The sequence below is a fragment of the Dothidotthia symphoricarpi genome (genome assembly GCF_010015815.1).
Source record: "Dothidotthia symphoricarpi CBS 119687 unplaced genomic scaffold P153scaffold_8, whole genome shotgun sequence".
Classification (NCBI taxonomy): domain Eukaryota; kingdom Fungi; phylum Ascomycota; class Dothideomycetes; order Pleosporales; family Dothidotthiaceae; genus Dothidotthia; species Dothidotthia symphoricarpi.
This window is the reverse complement of record NW_022985015.1, coordinates 972,466-991,933: the sequence shown is the minus strand read 5'-3', so window position 1 is coordinate 991,933 and position 19,468 is coordinate 972,466. Positions and strand designations below refer to the sequence as shown.

The following is a 19,468-nucleotide window of genomic DNA, read 5'->3' as shown; positions in this document are numbered from 1 at the left end:
GTCTCACGTATTAGGGACAATGATATCTCGCGTTCCACGAAGCTGAACCGGATAATATTCGTGCACAAACAGATTCTCCGGAAAAGTCGACGCATGCCGATGGCTGGCGTAGCCAGCTGTGGCCCTGGACTATTCACCTCCTCGGGACACCTCTCACCGAGCTGGCTAGCCGTGTGAAACGAGAAACGGTTGTTGAGATCAATCGAGGCTCTAGAATCTTGAACAAGGTAAACCAAATTTTATGCTACACTCCTACACATACACACCTTACCATGCAAAGGTACAGCAAATGTGTTCCCATCCAATCCAATTTCCGTAGTACCTAGCATCCTCCGATTCACGTCGAGACAGGATCGTTGCAAAGTAAGGGGAATAAGTACCGCAAGCATCAGGCTAAATGAAATAAAAGAAGAAAAGCAAATTCCCCTGCTTACACCTCAACGCATATTTACTCGCCCTTCAGCTTGTCCTGCTTGACCGTGAAGGCCGTCTCGAGAAGATCCTTCTCTTCCTTCTTATGAGACGCCTTGAGACCAGTCGCAACAGAGGCGCTGGGGTTGCGTCCTGCGTACAGAACGTGTCGCCTGTTATGGTGTTCTGTCTCGTTCAACAGAGTCTCGATTCGCGGTTGTGTGAAGCTCCAGGCACCCGCGTTAAGCGGCTCTTCCTGGCACCAGATGATGTTCTGGGCATTGGGGTATGAGTCAAGGTTCTCCTTGAGCTGCTGCCATGGGAAGGGGTGGAGTTGCTCAACACGAGTGATGGCAACATCTTTAAGGTCGCGAGCCTTGCGCTCGTTGACGAGCGCAGTGTAGACCTGACCCGTGCAAAGAATGACACGCTGGATCTCCTCGTTTGTACCAATCTCGCCGGTCTCGTGTGCGGGGTCCTTGACAATCCATTCGAAGTGCGAATCACCAGTGAACTCCTCAATGCTCGAACGAGCATTTGGGTGTCGGAGCAGCGACTTGGAAAAGAAGAGAATCAGAGGCTTGCGGAACTGACGATTCATTTGGCGGCGCAAGATGTGGAACAAGTTTGAGGGTTTTGTCGTGTATGCAATTTGCATGTTGCAGTCCTGGTGCTGACGGTCAAGCCTGTCTGGCGATGGGAAAATACGTGGGTCCTCGTTACAGAGCTGTAGATAGCGCTCCATGCGTCCGGAAGAATGCTCAGGGCCCTGGCCATCGTAACCGTGAGGCAAGCTCATGACAAGACCTGAGCGCTGGAGCCATTTGGTCTCCCCAGAGGCAATGAACTGGTCAATGATGCATTGAGCGTTGTTGGCAAAGTCACCGAATTGAGCTTCCCACATAACGAGAGCGTTGGGCGAGGAAAGCGAGTAACCATATTCGAACCCAAGACTAAGTGAAAGTTAGCATGAACTGCAAATGCGAAAGACCACATTGAACTTACACTCCAAACTCACTAAGCGAAGAGTTTGAAACGACGAAGCTAGCTTGGTCATCGGCGAGATCTTGAAGGGGCGTATACGTCTTCTCGGTCTCTTGATCGTGGAGTACAGCATGGCGCTGAGAGAATGTACCACGTTCAACATCCTGACCAGAAACACGGACGTGATGGCCTTCCATGCAAAGAGTGCCAAAAGCCAAAGCCTCTGCCGTAGCCATGTCAATGTTCTTGCCCTCGATGACAGTCTTTGTTCGGCCAGCCAAGATACGCTTCAGATTCTTGTGCGCAGTAAAGTCTTCTGGTGAACTCCCAATCTTCTCTGCGATGTAGTCCAACTGAGGTTTCTCAACAGCGGTTGGCAAATGGGGAAGCACCTCAGTAGCGAGTTCCTTAGGCGATTTGAAACCGTTCCAGGCAGATGTAAGCCATTCCTTGGCCGTCGGCTGATAGTCTTTGCTGCGATTGAAGCTTTCCTCGAGCATGCCCCAAACCCAGGCCTTATGTTCCTCGACATCCTCTTTCGTGAACGTCTTTTCTGCCAGAAGCTTCTTAACATAAACGTCGAGAGTCTGCGGGTGATCGGCAATGCGCTTGTACATCAAAGGCTGCGTGAAGAAGGGCTGGTCAGTTTCGTTGTGACCCGACTTTCGGTAGCAGACCATGTCGATCACGACATCCTTCTTGAACTCGTGACGATAATCAGCTGCGAGCTGGCAGACAAAGTTGAGGGCTTCGACATCATCGCCATTGACATGGAACACGGGCGCATCGATCGCCTTGGCGATATCGGAGCAGTAGGGGGTCGAGCGAGAGAAACGAGGGTCCGTAGTGAAACCAATCTGGTTGTTCACAATCAAATGAATCGTGCCACCAGTGTGGTAGCTAGGAAGCTGATGGAAGCCCATAGTCTCGTACACAATACCTTGGCCAGCAAAGGCAGCGTCACCGTGTAGAAGAACGCCCATGGCAGTACGGGCATCCTTTTCGTCGTTGTTGTAGTGCAGGATAGCGCGGGTCTTGCCTAGCACGACTGGGTCTTCGGCTTCAAGATGGGATGGATTGGCGACCAAGGAGAGCTGGACACGCTTGCCAGAGGGAGTAGGACGCTCGAAGTTCATTCCTAGGTGGTATTTGACATCTCCAGATCCCTCGTCAGAAGGCTCAGTGGTTCCAGCAAATTCGCTGAAGATGGACTCGTTGGGCTTCCTGACGACGTTGGAGAGGACGTTCAAACGACCACGATGCGGCATACCAATGACGATGTCCTTGACTCCGTAGTCGACACTTCGGTCAATCAAGGCTTTCATTCCAGGAATCAAACTCTCTCCACCCTCGAGACCGAATCGCTTGTCGTTGGGGTACTTGGTCGCCAGGAAAGACTCGAAGCTGGTGCCCCAGATAAGACGGTCCAGGATGCGGCGCTTCTCATCGACCGAGTATTTGAAAGGAGTCGGGACCTCGATGCGCTCACGCAGCCAATCGCACTGCTCTCTGTCCGGAATGTGGATGTACTCGACACCATATGAGCCACAGTAGAGGCGCTCGCAGGTCGCGATAATCTCCCTTAGCGTCATCGTCATGCGGCTGTCCGACTTGAAGCGTGGCAAGATACCCGGGCCAAGCTCGATTTGCGCGTCCAGGTCCTTCTCGGTGAAGTTGTAGTGCGACAGCTCGAGCTCGCGGGGCTTGCTGTATCCAAACTCCTCGGCTTCTGTGCGGATGCCCAGAGGGTCGACCTTCGCCTTGTGGTGGCCACGGGACTGGTAAGCGCGCACGAGCAGCTGCACCTTCAGATGGTTCATGACGTCGGAGCCCTCGCCAGGCCCCATTCCTAGGCCCGGCCTGATGTTGGGCGTGGATCCGGGGACGATGGTAGGCGGCGGCTGGAAGGCTTGCGAGACGGGCATGTCGCCAGACTCCATGTTGCGGAAGTAGACCTGCCACGACACGTGAACGCTCGTGGGGTCCTGCTTCCACATCATGTACATCTCGTCGACATAGTTGGCCGTATTTCCCTGCAGGAACGAGTCGTTGGGGTCCTATGCGGTCATGGTCAGCGGACCCATCACCACCAGCGTTCAGGCACAGCAGAGCCACGTACCACGCCCTTGTTGGTGTCCTCAGCGGCGAGGGCATACGCCCGGCGCTGGGCGAGTGCAAGAGGCCTGCGACATGTCGAAATGGCAGACCTGGCCGGCGAGCCGACGAGTGTGGAAAGGCTTGCTCTCGCAGCACAGCTCTGCAGCTGCCGGGAGCACTGGCGCAGTGGGATGCGCAACATGATGGTTTATGAGGCGAGTGGGGAGGAGAGGATGGGTGTCATCCAAAAGGACGTCGGGCACTTGTAAGAGATCGAGGGCGAAGAGGCATTCTATGCGTTCACACGGATCAGATCACGGGACTAGCGCCCAGAACCCAACGCTGTCCACCAGCCACACTCGAGAAACGACATGCTCTGAGAGGCCAGCTGAGAAATACCTCAAACATCTCCAACCACAGCTGCGTTTGACATCTATTTTGAATTGCACATGTTGATGCATCGATGACTACCTGATGGACGACACCGCTGCATACAAACCGTAACTGGTATCCAGAGAAGAACAGTCGATATGGATAAAAGAACCGACCAATTGTAACCCAAATTCCATGGCCATTCGCCACAGCTACTGAAAACAGTACGCTGCTGTGACGTCTCGCGGCGAGTAAGGACAGGAAGCGGAAAACATATCCGCAGCGCCGAAGCGTCTTAGATGCGATTAGGTAACTTACCGATATCGATCAGCTGTCGTCTTCCCGCGGCACATGAACATGCTCATTGCAAGCATGTCTCAGCCACAGGCAACGTAACTAGGCAGTCTTGAGAGTATCACAATAAACCTGCTAGTCTGAGTGCTGAGTGCCGAGCCAAAATCTGGGGAAGCCAAATTAGGACTAGTCGGTACCGCGCTTCCCAGTGTGAGGTTTAACGCGTCAGATTGACTACCGCACTCTCCACCAACTTCAAATGTCTGACCACGCGGCAGCTCAGTACAAAAAGCAGGATGGTACCATTTCTGTGTCCACCGACGGCAAGAGTGTGTCATGGAAGGCTGCCAGCGGTGCGGCTGCTTTGTCGATAGCCACCGCAGATATTGGAAGTAGGCTTCACTGCAGTCACAGAATTAGAGACGGCCGACTGACTGCCCGTAGACCTTCAACAGACGCCCGCCACCTCTGCCAAAGCGTCCATCAAGATCGTAGCAGTAGAGCCGTCTCCTCAGGCTGGCAACCATACCTTTACTTTCACCTCCGCCGCCGCCCGCGACGACCAGCAGTCAATCACTGGCTTATTGCGGAAGTGGATCGAAGCGGCAAAGTCGCAGCATGTGTTACCAGCTGCTCCCGCTGGAGGCGGTAGCGGCGCATCGGCTGCCATGGTTGTGGCTCAGACAACAACAGCCGACGTAAGGGGCAAGGAAGACACATACGATGACACAAAGCTGCTGGCAGACCTGGAGCTTCAGATGTCTCTCTTGAGTACGAGTCCTGCGCTGCGACAACGTTTCGACCGAGCTCTTCAAGAGAAGCCCGAATCTGTTTCGATAGGCCAGTTCTCCAACCAGTTCTGGACTACTCGAGTGCATATGTTAAGGTCGCATGCTACTGAGAGATCACAGGCAACAGGAACATACAATGTACTTTCGGTCGTTAAAACAAAGCTTGTGAACGGTAGTATGACGTTGAACCTGACCAAAGAGCAAATTCAACTCATATTCAAGCAACATACAGTCGTCCACAAGGCATACAATGAAAACGTTCCTCCCATGAAGGAAGGCGAGTTTTGGGAACGTTTCATGAATAGCAAGCTCATGAAGAAACTCAAAGGCGAGCGCATTGCAGACACTCATCCCAACGATCCCAAGCTTGACCTGTACCTCAAGTATGACGAGAATGCGGACGAGTCACAGCAGGTGCTTGTTTCCACAATTCCAAATTTCATCAATGTAGAGGGAAACGAGCAGAATCACAGTCAAAAACAAGGCAACCGACCCGATATCACCATGAGACCAGCAAATCACGAGAAGGCGCCGATCTTGCGTGTCTTAAATCGAATGAGTGAGAAAATGATGAAACAGGTCCCACTCTCTGATGCCAATCGTCATGCACCCGCTGGACTGGACGAGGAGACCTACAAGGAGCTACAGCTTCAGGATTTGCAGCGTGCGGCTGAAGACAACAGAGTAGTCCTCAAAGTTCAGGACCAGAGCCGCTTCTTCTCCGCTGGGCAAAGCGTGCAAAGTTCGAGCAGTGCCGCTACGTACACAAAACGCACTCCTGCCCAAGTTCTATCGACAATACAAAAAGATTTCGGGGAGATCAGCGGAACTCGGAATAACGCCATTGGGGTCAATCTGCAATCCACGATAGGTGTCAATGACGACAGCAGCAGTGACGAAGAGAATGCGACCCTACAGAACAAGAGAATTGGCAACAAAACTTCGCGTATTGCAGCCACTTCGCAAATCCTATCAGCTATCAAAAAGCGACATTTGCACGACGACGATTATTCACTCTCTAAGAGCGTCCCTATCAGTGAACAAGCTCTCAAACTGGGCATTTCGGAATCAACTCTTGACAATTTGACCATGACCCATAACACCACGGTTGAATTCTTGCACTACTTCTGGGCTGTGTTCTACTCCGGAGATCCGGAACGTGCCAATGAGGCAGCAAAGCTCATTGAAACGTTGGACAGATCTCTTGACCGTATCAAAGCGGTTGCCAACGCCGCGGAAAGTGAGCGAGCGGCAGAGGTGGAGAGACTGAAAAAAGAGAACGACGTGTACACCCAACATACCGGAAAGAAGAGGAGGTTCGACCCGAACGCCATCAAAGGCGGGGCAAACACTGTCAACCAGATCGTGGAGCCTTTGTTTCGGGCTATTGATGCTGCACGTGGTCAATACCAGAAAGCTCTACAAGAGCAGCTGAGCCAAAATGGTCCATCAAACGGAACATGAGACGTGGCGCAGCCTAACTTTTACAAAACGGGACAATCCTTGTATTTCTGCATAGCGACGGGGTTAATGAATTTATTTATTGATGGATCACGGCCAATTCTGAACCCCTTTACATATGAAGAGCTACAGCAAACTCCATGAAAAGTGGATGTAGAATCGGGATCTGGAAGGCAACACTAATATAGTATTACATCTACGCAATATAAGAAACAAGTGCTGGACCTTGGAGGAGCTACTAGAGTTCTCGCTCTTCGTAGACTTATGCAATAATCCCGTTTTTTTTGTTGATCTAGCACTGCACAAGATCTGTCCCGCCATTATGCTATTTTTGGCCTTGGTAGTGACGCAAGATGGGCAGTTGTATTTCTTTTTGCTGAGCAGAACCCAATAGTTTCATGCTCTCGTTCAACAAATAAGGTGCGAACTGTGTCGTTTGCCGACGCACACAAGAAGTGCTCAATGTCGATCATGCTTAACTTGGTAGTGAACAATACCGACGTCGTAAGTCAGAACCCTAATCTCAGCCCTCAATACCAGTGATATTCACTAAACCAACCGACAGTCGTTCCCATATGGCAGGAGACTATAATGATATTTACTCACGCAGCGGGTGGAGACAACAATCATTCGTCTCTACTTCCAATCGCCTACAAGAACATAGCTTTGATCATGTACCATTATTTATCTCCCAAGCTTGCTATCATTATGATGCCTTCTCATACTACGTTTGAACTGAGAGTTGACAAACCATAGTTCAGGGCCTATGTGGGGCGGTTGGTTGGTATCCGTGGTGAGCAGCGTCCGCCGATGGCAGACTCATTTTCGAGTTGTCTTAGATCGAAATCTGTCGATCTTTACTCATCTTTGCAGTGATCGGCATACTACCACGAGGGAAATGGCCCGATTATCAGACGAGGTAAAACCTCCCGACGAGGCTGTTCAAATGAAACTGACACTTTATGGTGTACTTGCTTTCCTCCTTTATTGACATTGGCTTCTTGGCACAACACTTTGTTTGGCATCAGATGAACTATGTTTTTGACCTCACGACAACAGAGCAGAGAACGAGCTTCAGAACCTATTAACAATGTCTATTCGAAATGAGCTCTCAACCTTAAATATTCGACAGCGAATGGTATGACGAAGCATCAGTATACGGGACAGAACGGTAGGATGGGTGTCCTACATTGGAGATAAAACACAGCACCCTGAAAGAGCAAGGAAACATTGAAACGCGAAGACCATACAAACTCGAGGAAACAGATTTCCGAAAAGAAGTCGAAGCAATATCTGCTTCGCATGCCTGATAACCTCGAGGCCCCAAACATCTACAAAAAATAGGTACCGTCGATGGTCTGGCAAATTTCGGATCGTGTCATCATAGTCGACTAACGCGGTTCTGCATTCCGATTTTCACCGCTATTATTGTCGTCGACGCATCCGCGAACCGGGTCATAGTAGGCACTGCTTTGGGATCCGTGACCGTCTACGGCATGTCAGTCTCACAAGGCTTGCACGAGGAATCTGTTCAATATTCTGTCTGGGTACTCACCTCCTTGTACTAGTCCGTCTTTGGGCTTGGAAGATTTGCTCTTGTTGTCCCTATGCATCGGAGTTAGTACTGGCGAGCACTGGTAGAACATCATCATGCATACCTGTGTCGGAAGCTGTGCCAAAGGTACCACAACGCGACCCAGTTCTCTTCGCTGACTGTGGTCGTATAGGCGCCTTCGTCATAAAACGGCTTCAAGTGCATCTTGGCCGCGCTGGCGATTTTCAGAACCGTCCTGTGTTTTGCCGTTGCGGAAAGATTGCCCAGCGTATACGGCTGTACCACGGAGGGGTTGTCCCTAAATTCCGGCACTAAGTTGTCCGGGTCTTTGCTCAATTCGTCCCTTGCACGACCAGCTTCGTCCTGTGCAGAAACCATTCAGTGAGCGCACGATTGCCAGTCAGAGACTGGTTACTCACGAGCATCTGCCTGTAGTATCTTTCGGTAAGCCCTTCAAGTCGATTGAAAAGGTCTTGCTTGTTAGTCGTACTGGGAGCCAGAGCCGGGAGAGGCATGCTAACGGAGTAGTTGTCGAAGACAACAAGATTCAAACAAAAAAAGCGGCAATGTCAATGACTTATATGAACCCTACTATCGCTCTCTTCCCTTATATTTATAGTCACTAACTTGATTCCCAGTGGCTTGGAACGACGCTTGTCATGTGTGGTCGTTATGCTACCTCACCATCAGACGGGTACGCTAGGCACATGCGCCTGCAGCATAAACTGCGTGGAACGGAGGTGAGATTACACTTTGATCAAAGCCGATTTCCTATTCGGACCGAATTGCCGTCTCATCAACTTGCTTTCCATCCGCAGGTGGTAGAAACCATTGGATGTGCATGCGCAGTAAGGCCTGGAGCGTCGATTGTCGCCGATCTGTTGACATGGAAGTGATGGTCATGCTGCCTCCCGTGCGGATCATTGCGCAGGAACGTCGAGCTGTCACTGTCACTATGATTTGTGTTAAGGAGCGCCTCTTTACCCACGGCGGCTGCACAGCGGCCAGATCTGACCCGACGATCCGCTACGACCACATATCAGATCGTTCCAGGACCAAACGAGACGACGTACGCTTAGCTTAATTTACAAAACAACTTCCGACTGGTAAAGACCAGGCTACTCAAACTATAGAATCAGGGTAGAAACGTTACCGTTCCGAGAGCCAGGTCTAGGATATATGCACCTGTGAGAAGACTAAACGGCAATTGATCCCATTCAAGAGGTATCTATGTTGGATTGGTGGATGTAAAGTTCACTAGACTGCCAACTGCTAGCGGCGTGGACAATATCACAACAACCAAGTCTGGCATCTCTTGCGAATCTTGGACCCTCGCAATGCAGCTGGACAACAGAAGGCATCGGCCGGTCATTTCCAATCTCCTCTAGACGCTTGCCATAGGTTACTCTACGAGGGGTGCAGGGCACGGATGCATCAAAACATATGTTTCAGCTTTGGAAATCAACCGATCACGCTATTCGTCTCGCGTGAGAATCAGTTCATTCTCGCCAAACAACGACATACGACTCATGTATGCATAAGGGCGACTGTTAGCCAAAGTGAAGCGTTTGTCCCTACGGTCAGGCGTGAGAAGCAATCTGTCTTACGGCTCTGCCCTCGAGCATTGTCTATGACTATATCTTACCAATTGAGGAAAGATCTACACACACTCAGGTGGAGGACGCAAATTTCACGCCCGGTGAGACAAGCTTGGGACACATCTACTAGAGTTGCAAGACAACCCAAAGTATTCAAATTGAAAATTTGAGTAACAGCTTGTATGTTGCCCCTGACATGGTTCTCGTCGTTTGTATGTCCTGTCTAGAAACCTTCAGGCGAATGGCGCAAAGGGCACAGAATTCACCTACGACCACACAGCTCAGGCCTTCCTCCGAGAGGGCAAGGGGGGCATTGGGTACACAGGGTATGATCGACTGCGCAGACTGCGTTAACTGCTGGTGCAGGCTTGCCATGCTCTCGAGCGGGAATAAGCACCCGAGAAGCACGCTCCTTGCGCATCGTGTTACTCCAACCCCTCATTCTCGCTATGATAGTTCCGCCTCGTGGTTCCCAGTAGCTCGAGCTCGCTGATATTGGATCTAGCTAAACAGCGCTCCTTCCGTTCGGGTTCAGATTCAGATTCCTTCTGATCAAGTAACCGAATCCACCTTCTAATTTTGACTACGCGGTTGCAATCTCTGAGTGGTGCAGCCATTCCAACACGTGTAAAAGCACACCGAAAGATTGTGATAGTCCTACATCTGTAGCAGAACAATTATTACGTCTCAAACCTTCTCGCAGCCATCAGGAAGGAACGAAAGCTTGTCGTTTATCTGCGCAGCTTGAACATAGTACGTACTACGATGTCAGTAGCTAATTACTGCACAGTGACTCCAAAGTTCAGCACTGTCTACGTTAAGCTAGCAGATAATGCGTCTTCGTATCGTCAACCATGGCTTCGTTCACAAAACAGAGAAAGAAAGCTGCCCCTGCTTCACTTACTGCTGCGGCTAAGGCGCAGTTACGCGTGGGAGATTTATATGTTTGTGTAGGGGTCGTTTTCAATTGTCATTCCGTTTAGCAACCTTGTCCAATCCTTGATTAGACGCTGCGTTGGGAACATCAGGCTCACTGTCTTCACATGGACACATTGCAGGGTATCCCTTGGGTATTGTGACACGTTGATCTCTGGATTTAGACAGCGGGGCGTTGCCGTCGTTAGACTGCAGACTCTGCCAGCCGGAGAAATGTGTAGCGAGGCAGGCAGGTCTCGATCACTCGGCATAGCGAGACTCCCGCTCGGGCGTTGAGTATCCATTGGCCTTTCTTCTACGATGCATAAGACCGACTCAGTATACAATCGAGGAACAGCAGCGTCCGCTAGTGGAAAAAGGGAATTATAGATGATTGCATGGGCTTTGCGAGGATGCGCCTGCCCTCGATGAATATGTGCCATAGGAGCGCCGCCTCTTTGGGAACTGTGTAGTATGGACAGCGGCGCCACTTCCTTCCCAAACCACATCCAACACGGCCCTTCTCTGGCAAATGGCTAGAGACGTCGCGAACTGCTGTAGATCATCAGTGATCTCTCTGCTACAAACATGGACTCGCAAGCACAGTAGCAACCAAATAGCAGAAGTTTATCGTATTCACCATGATCTAAGTATCATCGGGCTCTCGTCCACGACATTATTTGGTCGTTCACAACGAGCATGACGCCAGTCTCCTCCTTTTGCCAATTCGAGTCACCGGAGTGCAGCAACAACCAGGATCTCTTTTCCAGTGCCAACACACCGCTATCTCGAGCAGGCATTGCGGTATCGCGTTCAACGTCTGAGATGGATATGCACTCTGAACCGAGATACGCCGTCCTGCAGGATCCCTTCGCCTATTACAAGGCCTTCTTAGACACGAGCGTACCGCCTGCCGCCCGAACAAACGGGTTAGCACACGACGACAACGGTTACATTTGCCACACTGAAACCATTGGGCTGCAAGAAAGCCAAACGCCCGGCAATCAACAGCAAACCAGGGCTCGAGCCGTCCCCCATAATCTGGCTGTTCGGTTTGCGAATCGTTCCAATGGAGCACCGTTGGCTACAATCGTCGAACAGGGTTCCTTCTCGACGCTAAACTCTTACGGCTCTCTTCTCAGTGTTGGTCGCTTTCCTCCTCTGGTAGCTACGGAGAACGCATCCCCAAATCGTACCACCAGCAGGCTATCACGAAGCCTTGATGAAAAAATACTTCGTAACATCCAGGAGGATGCTTTCCTCGAGCAAGACGGGACTGTCATGGTTGAGGCACCAGCAATGCCATCTGCCAACCAGGGTAATGAGAGATTGCATTTGGTATGCGATACATATACCCCTGCAAGATCAGATTTTCCCGAGTCCCGCCACAATCCCGAGCCTCAGATCGACGACCAGGATTATGTTGTGGATGATAGAGGAGTAAGAGGGTTTCTCCGTGGAGTACTGCATAATGTACGAGCAGCCTCACGAACACGATCTCGTTCGTCTTCCTTTACACATGTCACCATCATCGACTCTCAAGAAGAGCCGGCAGACACAATCAATGATAGCCCACAGATCCATCATCAGGGTCGAAGCTTTGAGACTCCGGAAATGAGTAATCAGAAACCTGACACCTACCATCATGCTGAGAGCGCATCATCGGGTGTGGCTTTTGAGGTTGTTCCAGAACCTCAGCCCAGAAATCGTAAGATTTCGAGGGCAAATTCTCAGTCCTCAGCTCATGTTCCTCCGCCCTTGCTACGTGTTCCTCAATCTAGCTACCAAACAGAGCCCGATCACGGCCCTGTAATTCGTCTGCCGGCATGTTCGCTTGCAACGCACTCGCGTGAGCGTTGTTTGCTAGAGCACAATGTGCTTCCAGGTCCACGCAACGCGACGCACGATGATGGTACGATGGAAGCTGCAAAGCCTTCAATTCAAGATAGACATGACATTGCGGCGAAGTACACATTCGATGACACCTCAGTGCCCCGTAACAAAACAACATCGTTGGCAGAAGTTGATTGTGCAAGGTACACGAGCCGCAATGCGAGCTTTTGTAGCACCATGTCCACGTCGTACTCTGGGACGGTACTCGGTATCGACCTTGATCTTCAGTATGGGCTTTCTCATCAGCCGCGCCGCTCACGTCCAGCAACACCGGTGTGGTTTACGCCCCAAATGGCAGAGCTTGAGCGACAAGCATCGCCGTCTGAATCTACTGAGTGGAGGCAACCCACGGCAGCGGAGCCCACATCTCACACCATGACATCGTCTGCGTTGATGACTCTACTACCCGTTGCCATGGCATCCGGGATCGTACGCCGAAATTATGATACACCAAAGATCTCTTTCTACTCACCGTCTGGTAACTTGATACAGCCAGAAGGCAGCCCGACGCCAGGAGCAAGTATATCCGACTATGGCGGCTCGCCCACTAATACAATATCACGTTATAACAAGACAAACTTACCTTCAGATTACATAACGACATCTGGTCTACCACCCCCCAGACCTTCTCTACAACCTATGACCACACCACCTACTTCCAAATCTCCACTCCCATCACATCTACGACATCATCACAACTACCGCCAACCTGAGTTGAGTCACATCTCATCATGTGAACCGTTCCTTATACCCATACCTGCAGTCAAAGGGTGTGGTGGCGTCGTGAGGAACAACAGCTTCTCACCACGGAGTGGGATCCTACAAACGCACAACGGTCCATCTGATGCCCATCTACGCCACCACCGCTCCACACGCTCCATGGTCCGCTCAATCAGAAGCGAAGCGGAGTTCTACAGGCTACGATTCGTCAACCAGGTCTTGTCTGCGTCTTGCACGCCGCCTCTACCGCCCAGACCCAAGGGCAAAACGCTCCAGAAACGCGGCATAGCTAACCAGGGTCTACATACCGGAAAGCCTCACACACGCGTGGCGGCAACTTCCGGTATAAGCGACCACATTGACAGGCATATATGGGAGGGGGTGTGTGGGCCGTCGAGCGCCGCGCATGCATTGCGAATCTGCTTCTGCCAGCCATACGATGGGGCTGGGAAGCGCGGATTATGCAGGGGTGACCATGGGGATATGGATACCGGGGTAAACGCCACGGATAGGCATATGGAGCCTAATGTAAGGATTGCAAGGAAAGGAAGGAGAAAGGGCTTGAGGGCTAGGAGTGATAGCGCGGTAAGCGGTGTGGTTGGATTGATTGATGGATGAGAGAGTGGATCGACAGGATGATCAATAATCGGGAGCAGTTGGAACAGGCAGGTGATGGTCCCAGTGATGGGGTTTTGAATAACCGGCAGATCTCTACGAGACATGGATAGTATTGATCCTTGGGACGGGACGGCAGAAGCTTAGATTCCAGGGTGAGAATATGGGTACAACATCTTAGCCATTCCAAGAACACGCTGCTTGCCTTAGTAAGATTCCATTTTTGCTCCGTGAACTGCGAAATACAGTAAAGACTCCCGAGGTAATCCAAACTGAGCACTTCAATCGATACCTAGACACGCAAAGTTGGAGTTACACACCGCTGCCCAATTCTTTCGTCACCACCTCCCAAATCCACGAGAGTTATGTCTATGATGTTAGAATTGCCGCTCATGCATTATCGAAACCCAAGCCCTCGGTACCGGCGTCTGCGCTGATCATTCGCCAGTTCAACCTTGATCCAATGCATATGCACATGCAGCTCGCTGAGTGATGGTGCGGAAAAACAAAGCGCAATGTTCCAGACACACATGCCGGCAGCGGTTTGATCCGGAGAAGTGGTATCGCAAAGGGAGGTACCCAAGTAGTGTCCGCGGGCGGGTATTGGGGGGTGGCGGCAGGTAATCGGTGATTGCATGGTTGCTTGTTGGCGGTAGTTGGTGTGTGTCCATGTTCAGTATGACGACTTAGATTTGTCCTCCCACAACTCGTTCCAGAATTGCTTGAATCCGTACTGTTTCTCTCTTCGCTCGTCTCTGACCCTCACCGGGCCTCCTCCCAAGCTTCCCAAAAATCCTTTCTCTCCTGTATTCAGCCCGAAGCTCTCCATTTTCTTGACTGGTTTACGCGCGCGGTCAAGGATCGCTTCAGCCAATTGCGGCGCGACGTCGGCAAAACAAGCGTTTAGTTCGCGCTGGAGGTTGAAGTATGGTTTTTTTGCAAGGTCGGGTGCCTGGAGATTGTATGACCGCGCTTTGTCGTTAAGGTCTTTGATGACAACAGCGTGGTAGCCAGATTCGATGCGCTCCCAGTCCGGGTCGCGGAAGGGGAAGGGCGCTGGGGGAACATATGAGGGAGCGGTGGGAAGAGGGACTTCAATGGTCTGCGTAGAGGTCTCTAAGGTTGGTAGAGTTGACGAAAGCTGGTCGTTGGGCTCTAACGATGGGTCGAGTGTAATCTTTTCAGCGACAATTTCTTCGGTGACTGTTGCTTCGCCATCTGGCGAGTTTGCAGATGGCGAGGCTACTTTGAGTTCGCCGGACAGCGAAATCTGTGACAATTGACCTTGATTATCCACTGTAGTTAGAACCTCCTGCTTCTTCTTGAGTGGGTTCGCGACGAGCTCTGCCTTCGCGTATGCCTCCGCTCGCCGCACCTGGTCCTGCAACGACCCGCCCTTGCTCGCTATGATCCGCGCAGCATGCCTCTTCCATTCAGAGCGCAATCGACCTCGAAACTTGTTCGCCGCTGACGTGAGCTCCTGCTGCTTCTCGATCCACGGCGGCACGATCTCCTGTTTCTGAATGATCTTGTTCATGAAATACTCGGTCGTGTCGATGAAAGGACTGTTCGCGTTGTAGTCCCTTTCCACGTTCTTCCCTTTGCCGCGAGGGATGTTCTTGAACTGACCACGTGCGATGGCATCCTCAATTTTCTTGTTCGCCAGCGATGCTAGGCCCTGTATTGTGCCGGGGATGATGGCGCGTGCGTTGGGGTCGAATCTATCCTTGAGGTCCTGGAGCCGTCTCTCGCGCTCCGAGGGCTCAGATTCGTCGTCTTCCTTGAGACTCGAGTACAGACCACTCCTGTCCCGGGCGTTTGCCAGTCTGATGCCCGCCGCCGCGCGACTCTTCTTGTGACCTGTATCCACGGATCGCGGTAGAGGCACGCTAGGCCCCGGAGCCCTCGGTGGCCTCCCCAGTCGCATGGGCTTGTGGGCATCGTTCAACATGCGCAGGCTGGCGTCGTGGATCGACTCGGTGCCCGTCCATGCTGCGGTGGCGGCAAGGTCGCGAGAGTGGCGAGGGGCCAACGAGGGGATGGCTGCTTCAGACGTCGCAAGGTTGGCGGCAGCAATGCGGGATTCCAGGATTGCCTTGAGTTCTGGACTGAAGCCGGCGTCTTCCACGGCTTTACGGGCGCCTGATCCTCCACTCTCCAAAGCCTCCTCACTCATCTCCCGCAGTCTTCGCGTCAATGCTCCTTCTTCTGCCTCTTGCCCTTCTAACCTCTCATTACTAGTCTTCTCTGCTTCTCTCTGCCCATCTTGCCCATCATCACCATCTTTCTGTCGCGTTGCCACATCTGTGTATCGCCTCACAGAGCCATTCGCAATAGTTGCAACATGATAACGACTCGGGAGTCGATTTGCGCGCAAAGAGCGGGCGCAGGTGTTAGATCTTAATGCGATGTATGGGTTCATACAGAAAGAAATCAATGGGATGATGATACAGTGTTGCAAGAAGTCTGAACAGTAGCTCAGGCGAAAGTGAACATCATTCACGTCATGGTGGCTATTTCCTTATCGATAAGCTAAGACCACTGTTATGATGTACACAACTCACATTTATCGTCTACTCTTCACTGTCTTTCTATTGATCGTCCGCCCTGTGTTGTCGTACTTGCTCACCTTTCGAAACCGCGACTTTGGACGAAGCACAAGCACAAACGCGGGACAGCGCTAGACTCAAATCGCATCGACACACAGACAAGTGTAACGTAGACTTGACACTGACTAATTAAGTCAGTCGACCCATAGCATTCTCTACAATATCCCTGACTGTCTGTTTCGACCATACATGTCAAATCTGCCTCGTACTCGTCAAATCTTGGCATCTCGTGTCCATCCTGTCCTCTTCGTGGCCAATGACCTAACCATGTTCTACCAAAATCAGCCTGCTCCTCACATGTGCAGCATGGACGCGAGCAAAGCGAGCTTCATTGTGGAGGCTGGGTTCTCTTGGCGTCAGACCCCGTGAAGCTGTGCGACTTGCAGCTGCAGAAACATCGCAGGGTGGAGTGGTTGAAGTATTCGAGCTTCCCTCATGCTGTAGACCGGTTCCAAAGGATCCACACAGATATGATAATTTCATCAAAGAGATGGCAGTCATTCCACAGACTAAGCCAGCGTACATCGCTAAGGAGAACAAGATGACTGGCGTAGAAGTAAATCATCATCCACGACATCGGATGTTTGCAGATTCCGACGCTGACGGTACCCAGATCGCACAACCCTCTATCACAACCGTCTCTCCCTCCTCGTCAAGTGTCGAGAAATCCCGTCTTCCGAACTCAGGCATATACCCGGCACCTCCTACGTCTGGTTCAACATTTCACATCTACCACAAACATGAAGTCCACCTCGTCCTCACTCCACTCCCCGATCCCACAAAAGACCGGCGCTTAGGTCCCACCCTCGCCGAACAGAAGGCCAAACGCCTGGCGAAGAAAACCCGTCAGGCCTGCCCCCTCTCCCCAACCTCACCAGACGATAATGCATTCTTGCTCCATACACCCTACCTCTCCTTCCATTGCCCCCCACAGGTCCTCTACCTCGGTGATACCAAACATGCCGCCCCCGCTATACTCATCCACTCCCGCTGCTTCTGGCGCGAGTACAAACTCCAGCTCGGCCCCACAATCGTAGAGGTTCTCGATTCGCGGGGTGTAGTAGGTCTGCAATACCATGCAGACAAGAAGACGAGAAAAGCTGACGAAAGCGCACTGAAGGGGTATAGGGTCAGAGGGTGGAGGTTATGGGGTGAGACGGGAAAAAGCTACGTCCACGGTGTCAAGAAGGCTCGTGAAACAGGGGAAGGTATAGACCCAGATGTTTTCGAGGAACTTGGGCTTGAAGAGAAGCCAAAGGCTGATGAGGTTGTGTACTTGCGCTGGACGAACCCATTTTCGGTGCACACGAGACGATACCACTTTAGCTATCGTGGGATTGACTTTTGGTGGAAGGGCACAGGAACTGTCAAGGAAGACAGATGTTGTGGATTTCTACTGCGGTACTGTCATTTGAAACTCGTCGCCAAGTCACCGGCCACAGCAGACGAACATCAACCGGAGGTTTGTTTGGGCAAGTACACAGCCTCGGTCGCTAGCAAAAAGAGCGGTACACTCGTCTTATTCGACGCGGCGATTCTACGGCTTGTGGACGAGCATGTGCCAGCGTTGCTTGGTCGGGAATCAGTCGACCAGATGAATGAGCAGGAAGGTGTGACACAGAATGAGGATGAAGAGGATAGACTGACAGAGAAGGAGACCGAGGATAAGAGCGACGAAGAGGCAATAAAGATCGCGCGCGTGAAGAAGAGTACGTTGTATCAAGTCATTGTCGCGACGGCGACGTGTATGATCAGAGCGGAGAAAGAAAAGAGGCACACGCTTATGAATCTTATTATCAGTACTGGAGATGGCGCTGGAGGGGCTGCGGGCTGAAGTCAGATCAGATGAGACACCTATTCGCTTGCTGGACTATCCTCTTTGTTCCAATCAAGGGTATTGTGAAATGAATTTGCGACGGCTCGAAACCGCCACGTCTGTATGATGTTACTTCTCAAGTCCGCTGCTAGAGCCGTTTCTTCATCTGCAGACTATTTTGGCTGGCAAGTAGACATCGCGACGATTGGTCGGGTATGTGGTTGTTCGGCCGTCATGTCCCCACAAGGAGACTTGACATATTTTGTATTCGACACCGTCCAAGCCAACTACTGCGACTCAAGCACCTTCTTGGCCCCATCGGTGATCCTCTTCACCTCAGTATGCCCCTTTTTAATCACTTCCTCCATTCTCTTTTTCGCCTTCTGCAGGTCATCTGGTAACACGTCCTTGTTGAGTTCGTATTTCCTCAGCCTCTTGTTATGCTCCTGCCTTGCTGTCTGTATCAATTTATCCGCTCTCTCGGAAGCTTTGATCGCAGATTCGACCGCGGCGCGGCGCGTTTCGCCCGTTGGCGGCGGTAGGGGAACTTGAATGGTGAGAGGGTTGACCGATTCGGGGGTCAGTGGTGTAAGCGAGTGTGGAGACGAGGCTATGGCGGAGGTTATGGATTTGATATGCTATTATCTCTATTAGCCTATTCTCACGCGAGAAAGCTCGCTAGTTGTCAATGGCACTTACGTCCTCTTCCCCACAGACAATATTTAGCATGCGTCCCCTTGGAACAACTTGTGCGATATCTCCCAACCTCACTGTCTCTTTGCCTTCTTTCCCTGTGCCCAGTTGGACCTTCAATTCCTCTATGATCTCAGGGTTCATCCTGCTGCCGCCTCGTAGCTGACCCAACTCATGTGTGAGTTTCTCAATGGCCCTGAGGATGGCGATCTCCAAGCCCGAGACATCGTATGCTTCTTCTGTGGGAGAAATCTGACCGGCTTTGCTTGTGGACGGTGGGGAGTCGGCGTATTTGTTTGTTTTGTTGCTCTTTTTCTGAAATTGAGGGCTTATGGAGAAGCTACGGATGGTGTGGGAGGCACATTGGGATCGGAGGAGCGGACTGCCATGTATGAGTTATTGGAGTCTGTGCAAGTTGATCGCACTGTAGAGCTTACAGAGTGCGACATGGTGGCTCAATTGCCCTTGAAGGTACGGGGAGTGAGCTCCTGGAGTTTAGGCGGAGCGCTAGACGCGGTATGGTTGTGCGCGACATGTCGTTTTGTGCTGTTTGGCTGGCGAAGTGGCAGAGATCGAAGGTCGCGAAGCTCGAGGCACGGGCCAAGTAGTTTCATACGCGATGGGAGGGGAGGACGTCATCGGCC

The 19,468-nt window shown here is 51.6% G+C and overlaps 9 protein-coding genes across 9 annotated transcripts; 3 read left to right on the top strand and 6 right to left on the bottom strand.

Moving 5' to 3' along the window:
• Positions 1–48: 48 nt before the first annotated feature.
• Positions 49–3,762, bottom strand: P153DRAFT_366094 (2-oxoglutarate dehydrogenase-like protein E1 component). The gene is made up of 3 exons (XM_033667969.1): positions 3,515–3,762; positions 1,417–3,452; positions 49–1,364 (listed from the first exon to the last, which is right to left on the bottom strand). Exons 1-3 carry the CDS (start codon positions 3,692–3,694, stop codon positions 449–451), a joined length of 3,132 nt encoding a protein of 1,043 aa, XP_033524897.1. The 5' UTR covers positions 3,695–3,762; the 3' UTR covers positions 49–448.
• Positions 3,763–4,417: 655 nt separating this feature from the next.
• Positions 4,418–6,413, top strand: P153DRAFT_288601 (RNA polymerase II transcription factor-like protein; the record flags this gene model as incomplete). Its single annotated transcript, XM_033663602.1, has 2 exons — positions 4,418–4,550; positions 4,603–6,413. The coding sequence occupies 2 exons, from the start codon at positions 4,418–4,420 to the stop codon at positions 6,411–6,413; spliced, it is 1,944 nt and encodes a 647-aa protein (XP_033524896.1).
• A 1,071-nt stretch (positions 6,414–7,484) lies between these two features.
• Positions 7,485–8,525, bottom strand: P153DRAFT_366092 (uncharacterized protein). Its single transcript, XM_033667968.1, has 4 exons — positions 8,385–8,525; positions 8,069–8,328; positions 7,966–8,015; positions 7,485–7,899 (listed from the first exon to the last, which is right to left on the bottom strand). The coding sequence occupies exons 1-4, from the start codon at positions 8,478–8,480 to the stop codon at positions 7,802–7,804; spliced, it is 504 nt and encodes a 167-aa protein (XP_033524895.1). The 5' UTR covers positions 8,481–8,525; the 3' UTR covers positions 7,485–7,801.
• Positions 8,526–10,235: 1,710 nt separating this feature from the next.
• Positions 10,236–11,082, bottom strand: P153DRAFT_219543 (uncharacterized protein). The gene has a single exon (XM_033662615.1). It carries the CDS (start codon positions 10,985–10,987, stop codon positions 10,502–10,504), a length of 486 nt encoding a protein of 161 aa, XP_033524894.1. The 5' UTR covers positions 10,988–11,082; the 3' UTR covers positions 10,236–10,501.
• A 95-nt stretch (positions 11,083–11,177) lies between these two features.
• On the top strand, positions 11,178–13,709 carry P153DRAFT_384773 (uncharacterized protein; the record flags this gene model as incomplete). Its single annotated transcript, XM_033670376.1, has 1 exon — positions 11,178–13,709. The coding sequence occupies one exon, from the start codon at positions 11,178–11,180 to the stop codon at positions 13,707–13,709; it is 2,532 nt and encodes an 843-aa protein (XP_033524893.1).
• Positions 13,710–14,044: 335 nt separating this feature from the next.
• P153DRAFT_219354 (uncharacterized protein) lies at positions 14,045–16,492 on the bottom strand. Its single transcript, XM_033662614.1, has 2 exons — positions 16,271–16,492; positions 14,045–16,219 (listed from the first exon to the last, which is right to left on the bottom strand). Exon 2 carries the CDS (start codon positions 16,126–16,128, stop codon positions 14,380–14,382), a length of 1,749 nt encoding a protein of 582 aa, XP_033524892.1. The 5' UTR covers positions 16,129–16,219; positions 16,271–16,492; the 3' UTR covers positions 14,045–14,379.
• P153DRAFT_366086 (uncharacterized protein) lies at positions 16,308–16,561 on the bottom strand. Its single transcript, XM_033667967.1, has one exon. The coding sequence runs from the start codon at positions 16,539–16,541 to the stop codon at positions 16,332–16,334; it is 210 nt and encodes a 69-aa protein (XP_033524891.1). The 5' UTR covers positions 16,542–16,561; the 3' UTR covers positions 16,308–16,331.
• P153DRAFT_395910 (uncharacterized protein) lies at positions 16,521–18,149 on the top strand (the record flags this gene model as incomplete). The annotated part of the gene is made up of 1 exon (XM_033671437.1): positions 16,521–18,149. The coding sequence occupies exon 1, from the start codon at positions 16,806–16,808 to the stop codon at positions 18,147–18,149; it is 1,344 nt and encodes a 447-aa protein (XP_033524890.1). The 5' UTR covers positions 16,521–16,805.
• Positions 18,150–18,418: 269 nt separating this feature from the next.
• On the bottom strand, positions 18,419–19,359 carry P153DRAFT_288434 (ribosome recycling factor; the record flags this gene model as incomplete). Its single annotated transcript, XM_033663596.1, has 3 exons — positions 18,419–18,769; positions 18,831–19,206; positions 19,262–19,359. 3 exons carry the CDS (start codon positions 19,357–19,359, stop codon positions 18,419–18,421), a joined length of 825 nt encoding a protein of 274 aa, XP_033524889.1.
• Positions 19,360–19,468: the final 109 nt, after the last annotated feature.

Excerpts from the sequence above, each read along its gene's own strand:
- P153DRAFT_219354 (XM_033662614.1), bottom strand. The coding sequence starts at position 16,128 with ATGAACCCATACATCGCATTAAGATCTAACACCTGCGCCCGCTCTTTG.
- P153DRAFT_366092 (XM_033667968.1), bottom strand. The coding sequence starts at position 8,480 with ATGCCTCTCCCGGCTCTGGCTCCCAGTACGACTAACAAGCAAGACCTT. Across the intron at positions 8,016-8,068 it reads TGGCACAGCTTCCGACACAG|GGACAACAAGAGCAAATCTT; the intron begins GTATGCATGATG and ends TCCGATGCATAG. Across the intron at positions 7,900-7,965 it reads AGACGGACTAGTACAAGGAG|ACGGTCACGGATCCCAAAGC; the intron begins GTGAGTACCCAG and ends GACATGCCGTAG.
- P153DRAFT_219543 (XM_033662615.1), bottom strand. The coding sequence starts at position 10,987 with ATGTGGTTTGGGAAGGAAGTGGCGCCGCTGTCCATACTACACAGTTCC.
- P153DRAFT_366086 (XM_033667967.1), bottom strand. The coding sequence starts at position 16,541 with ATGCCAAGATTTGACGAGTACGAGGCAGATTTGACATGTATGGTCGAA.
- P153DRAFT_366094 (XM_033667969.1), bottom strand. The coding sequence starts at position 3,694 with ATGTTGCGCATCCCACTGCGCCAGTGCTCCCGGCAGCTGCAGAGCTGT. Across the intron at positions 3,453-3,514 it reads AGGACACCAACAAGGGCGTG|GACCCCAACGACTCGTTCCT; the intron begins GTACGTGGCTCT and ends ATGACCGCATAG. Across the intron at positions 1,365-1,416 it reads TCGCTTAGTGAGTTTGGAGT|TCTTGGGTTCGAATATGGTT; the intron begins GTAAGTTCAATG and ends ACTTTCACTTAG.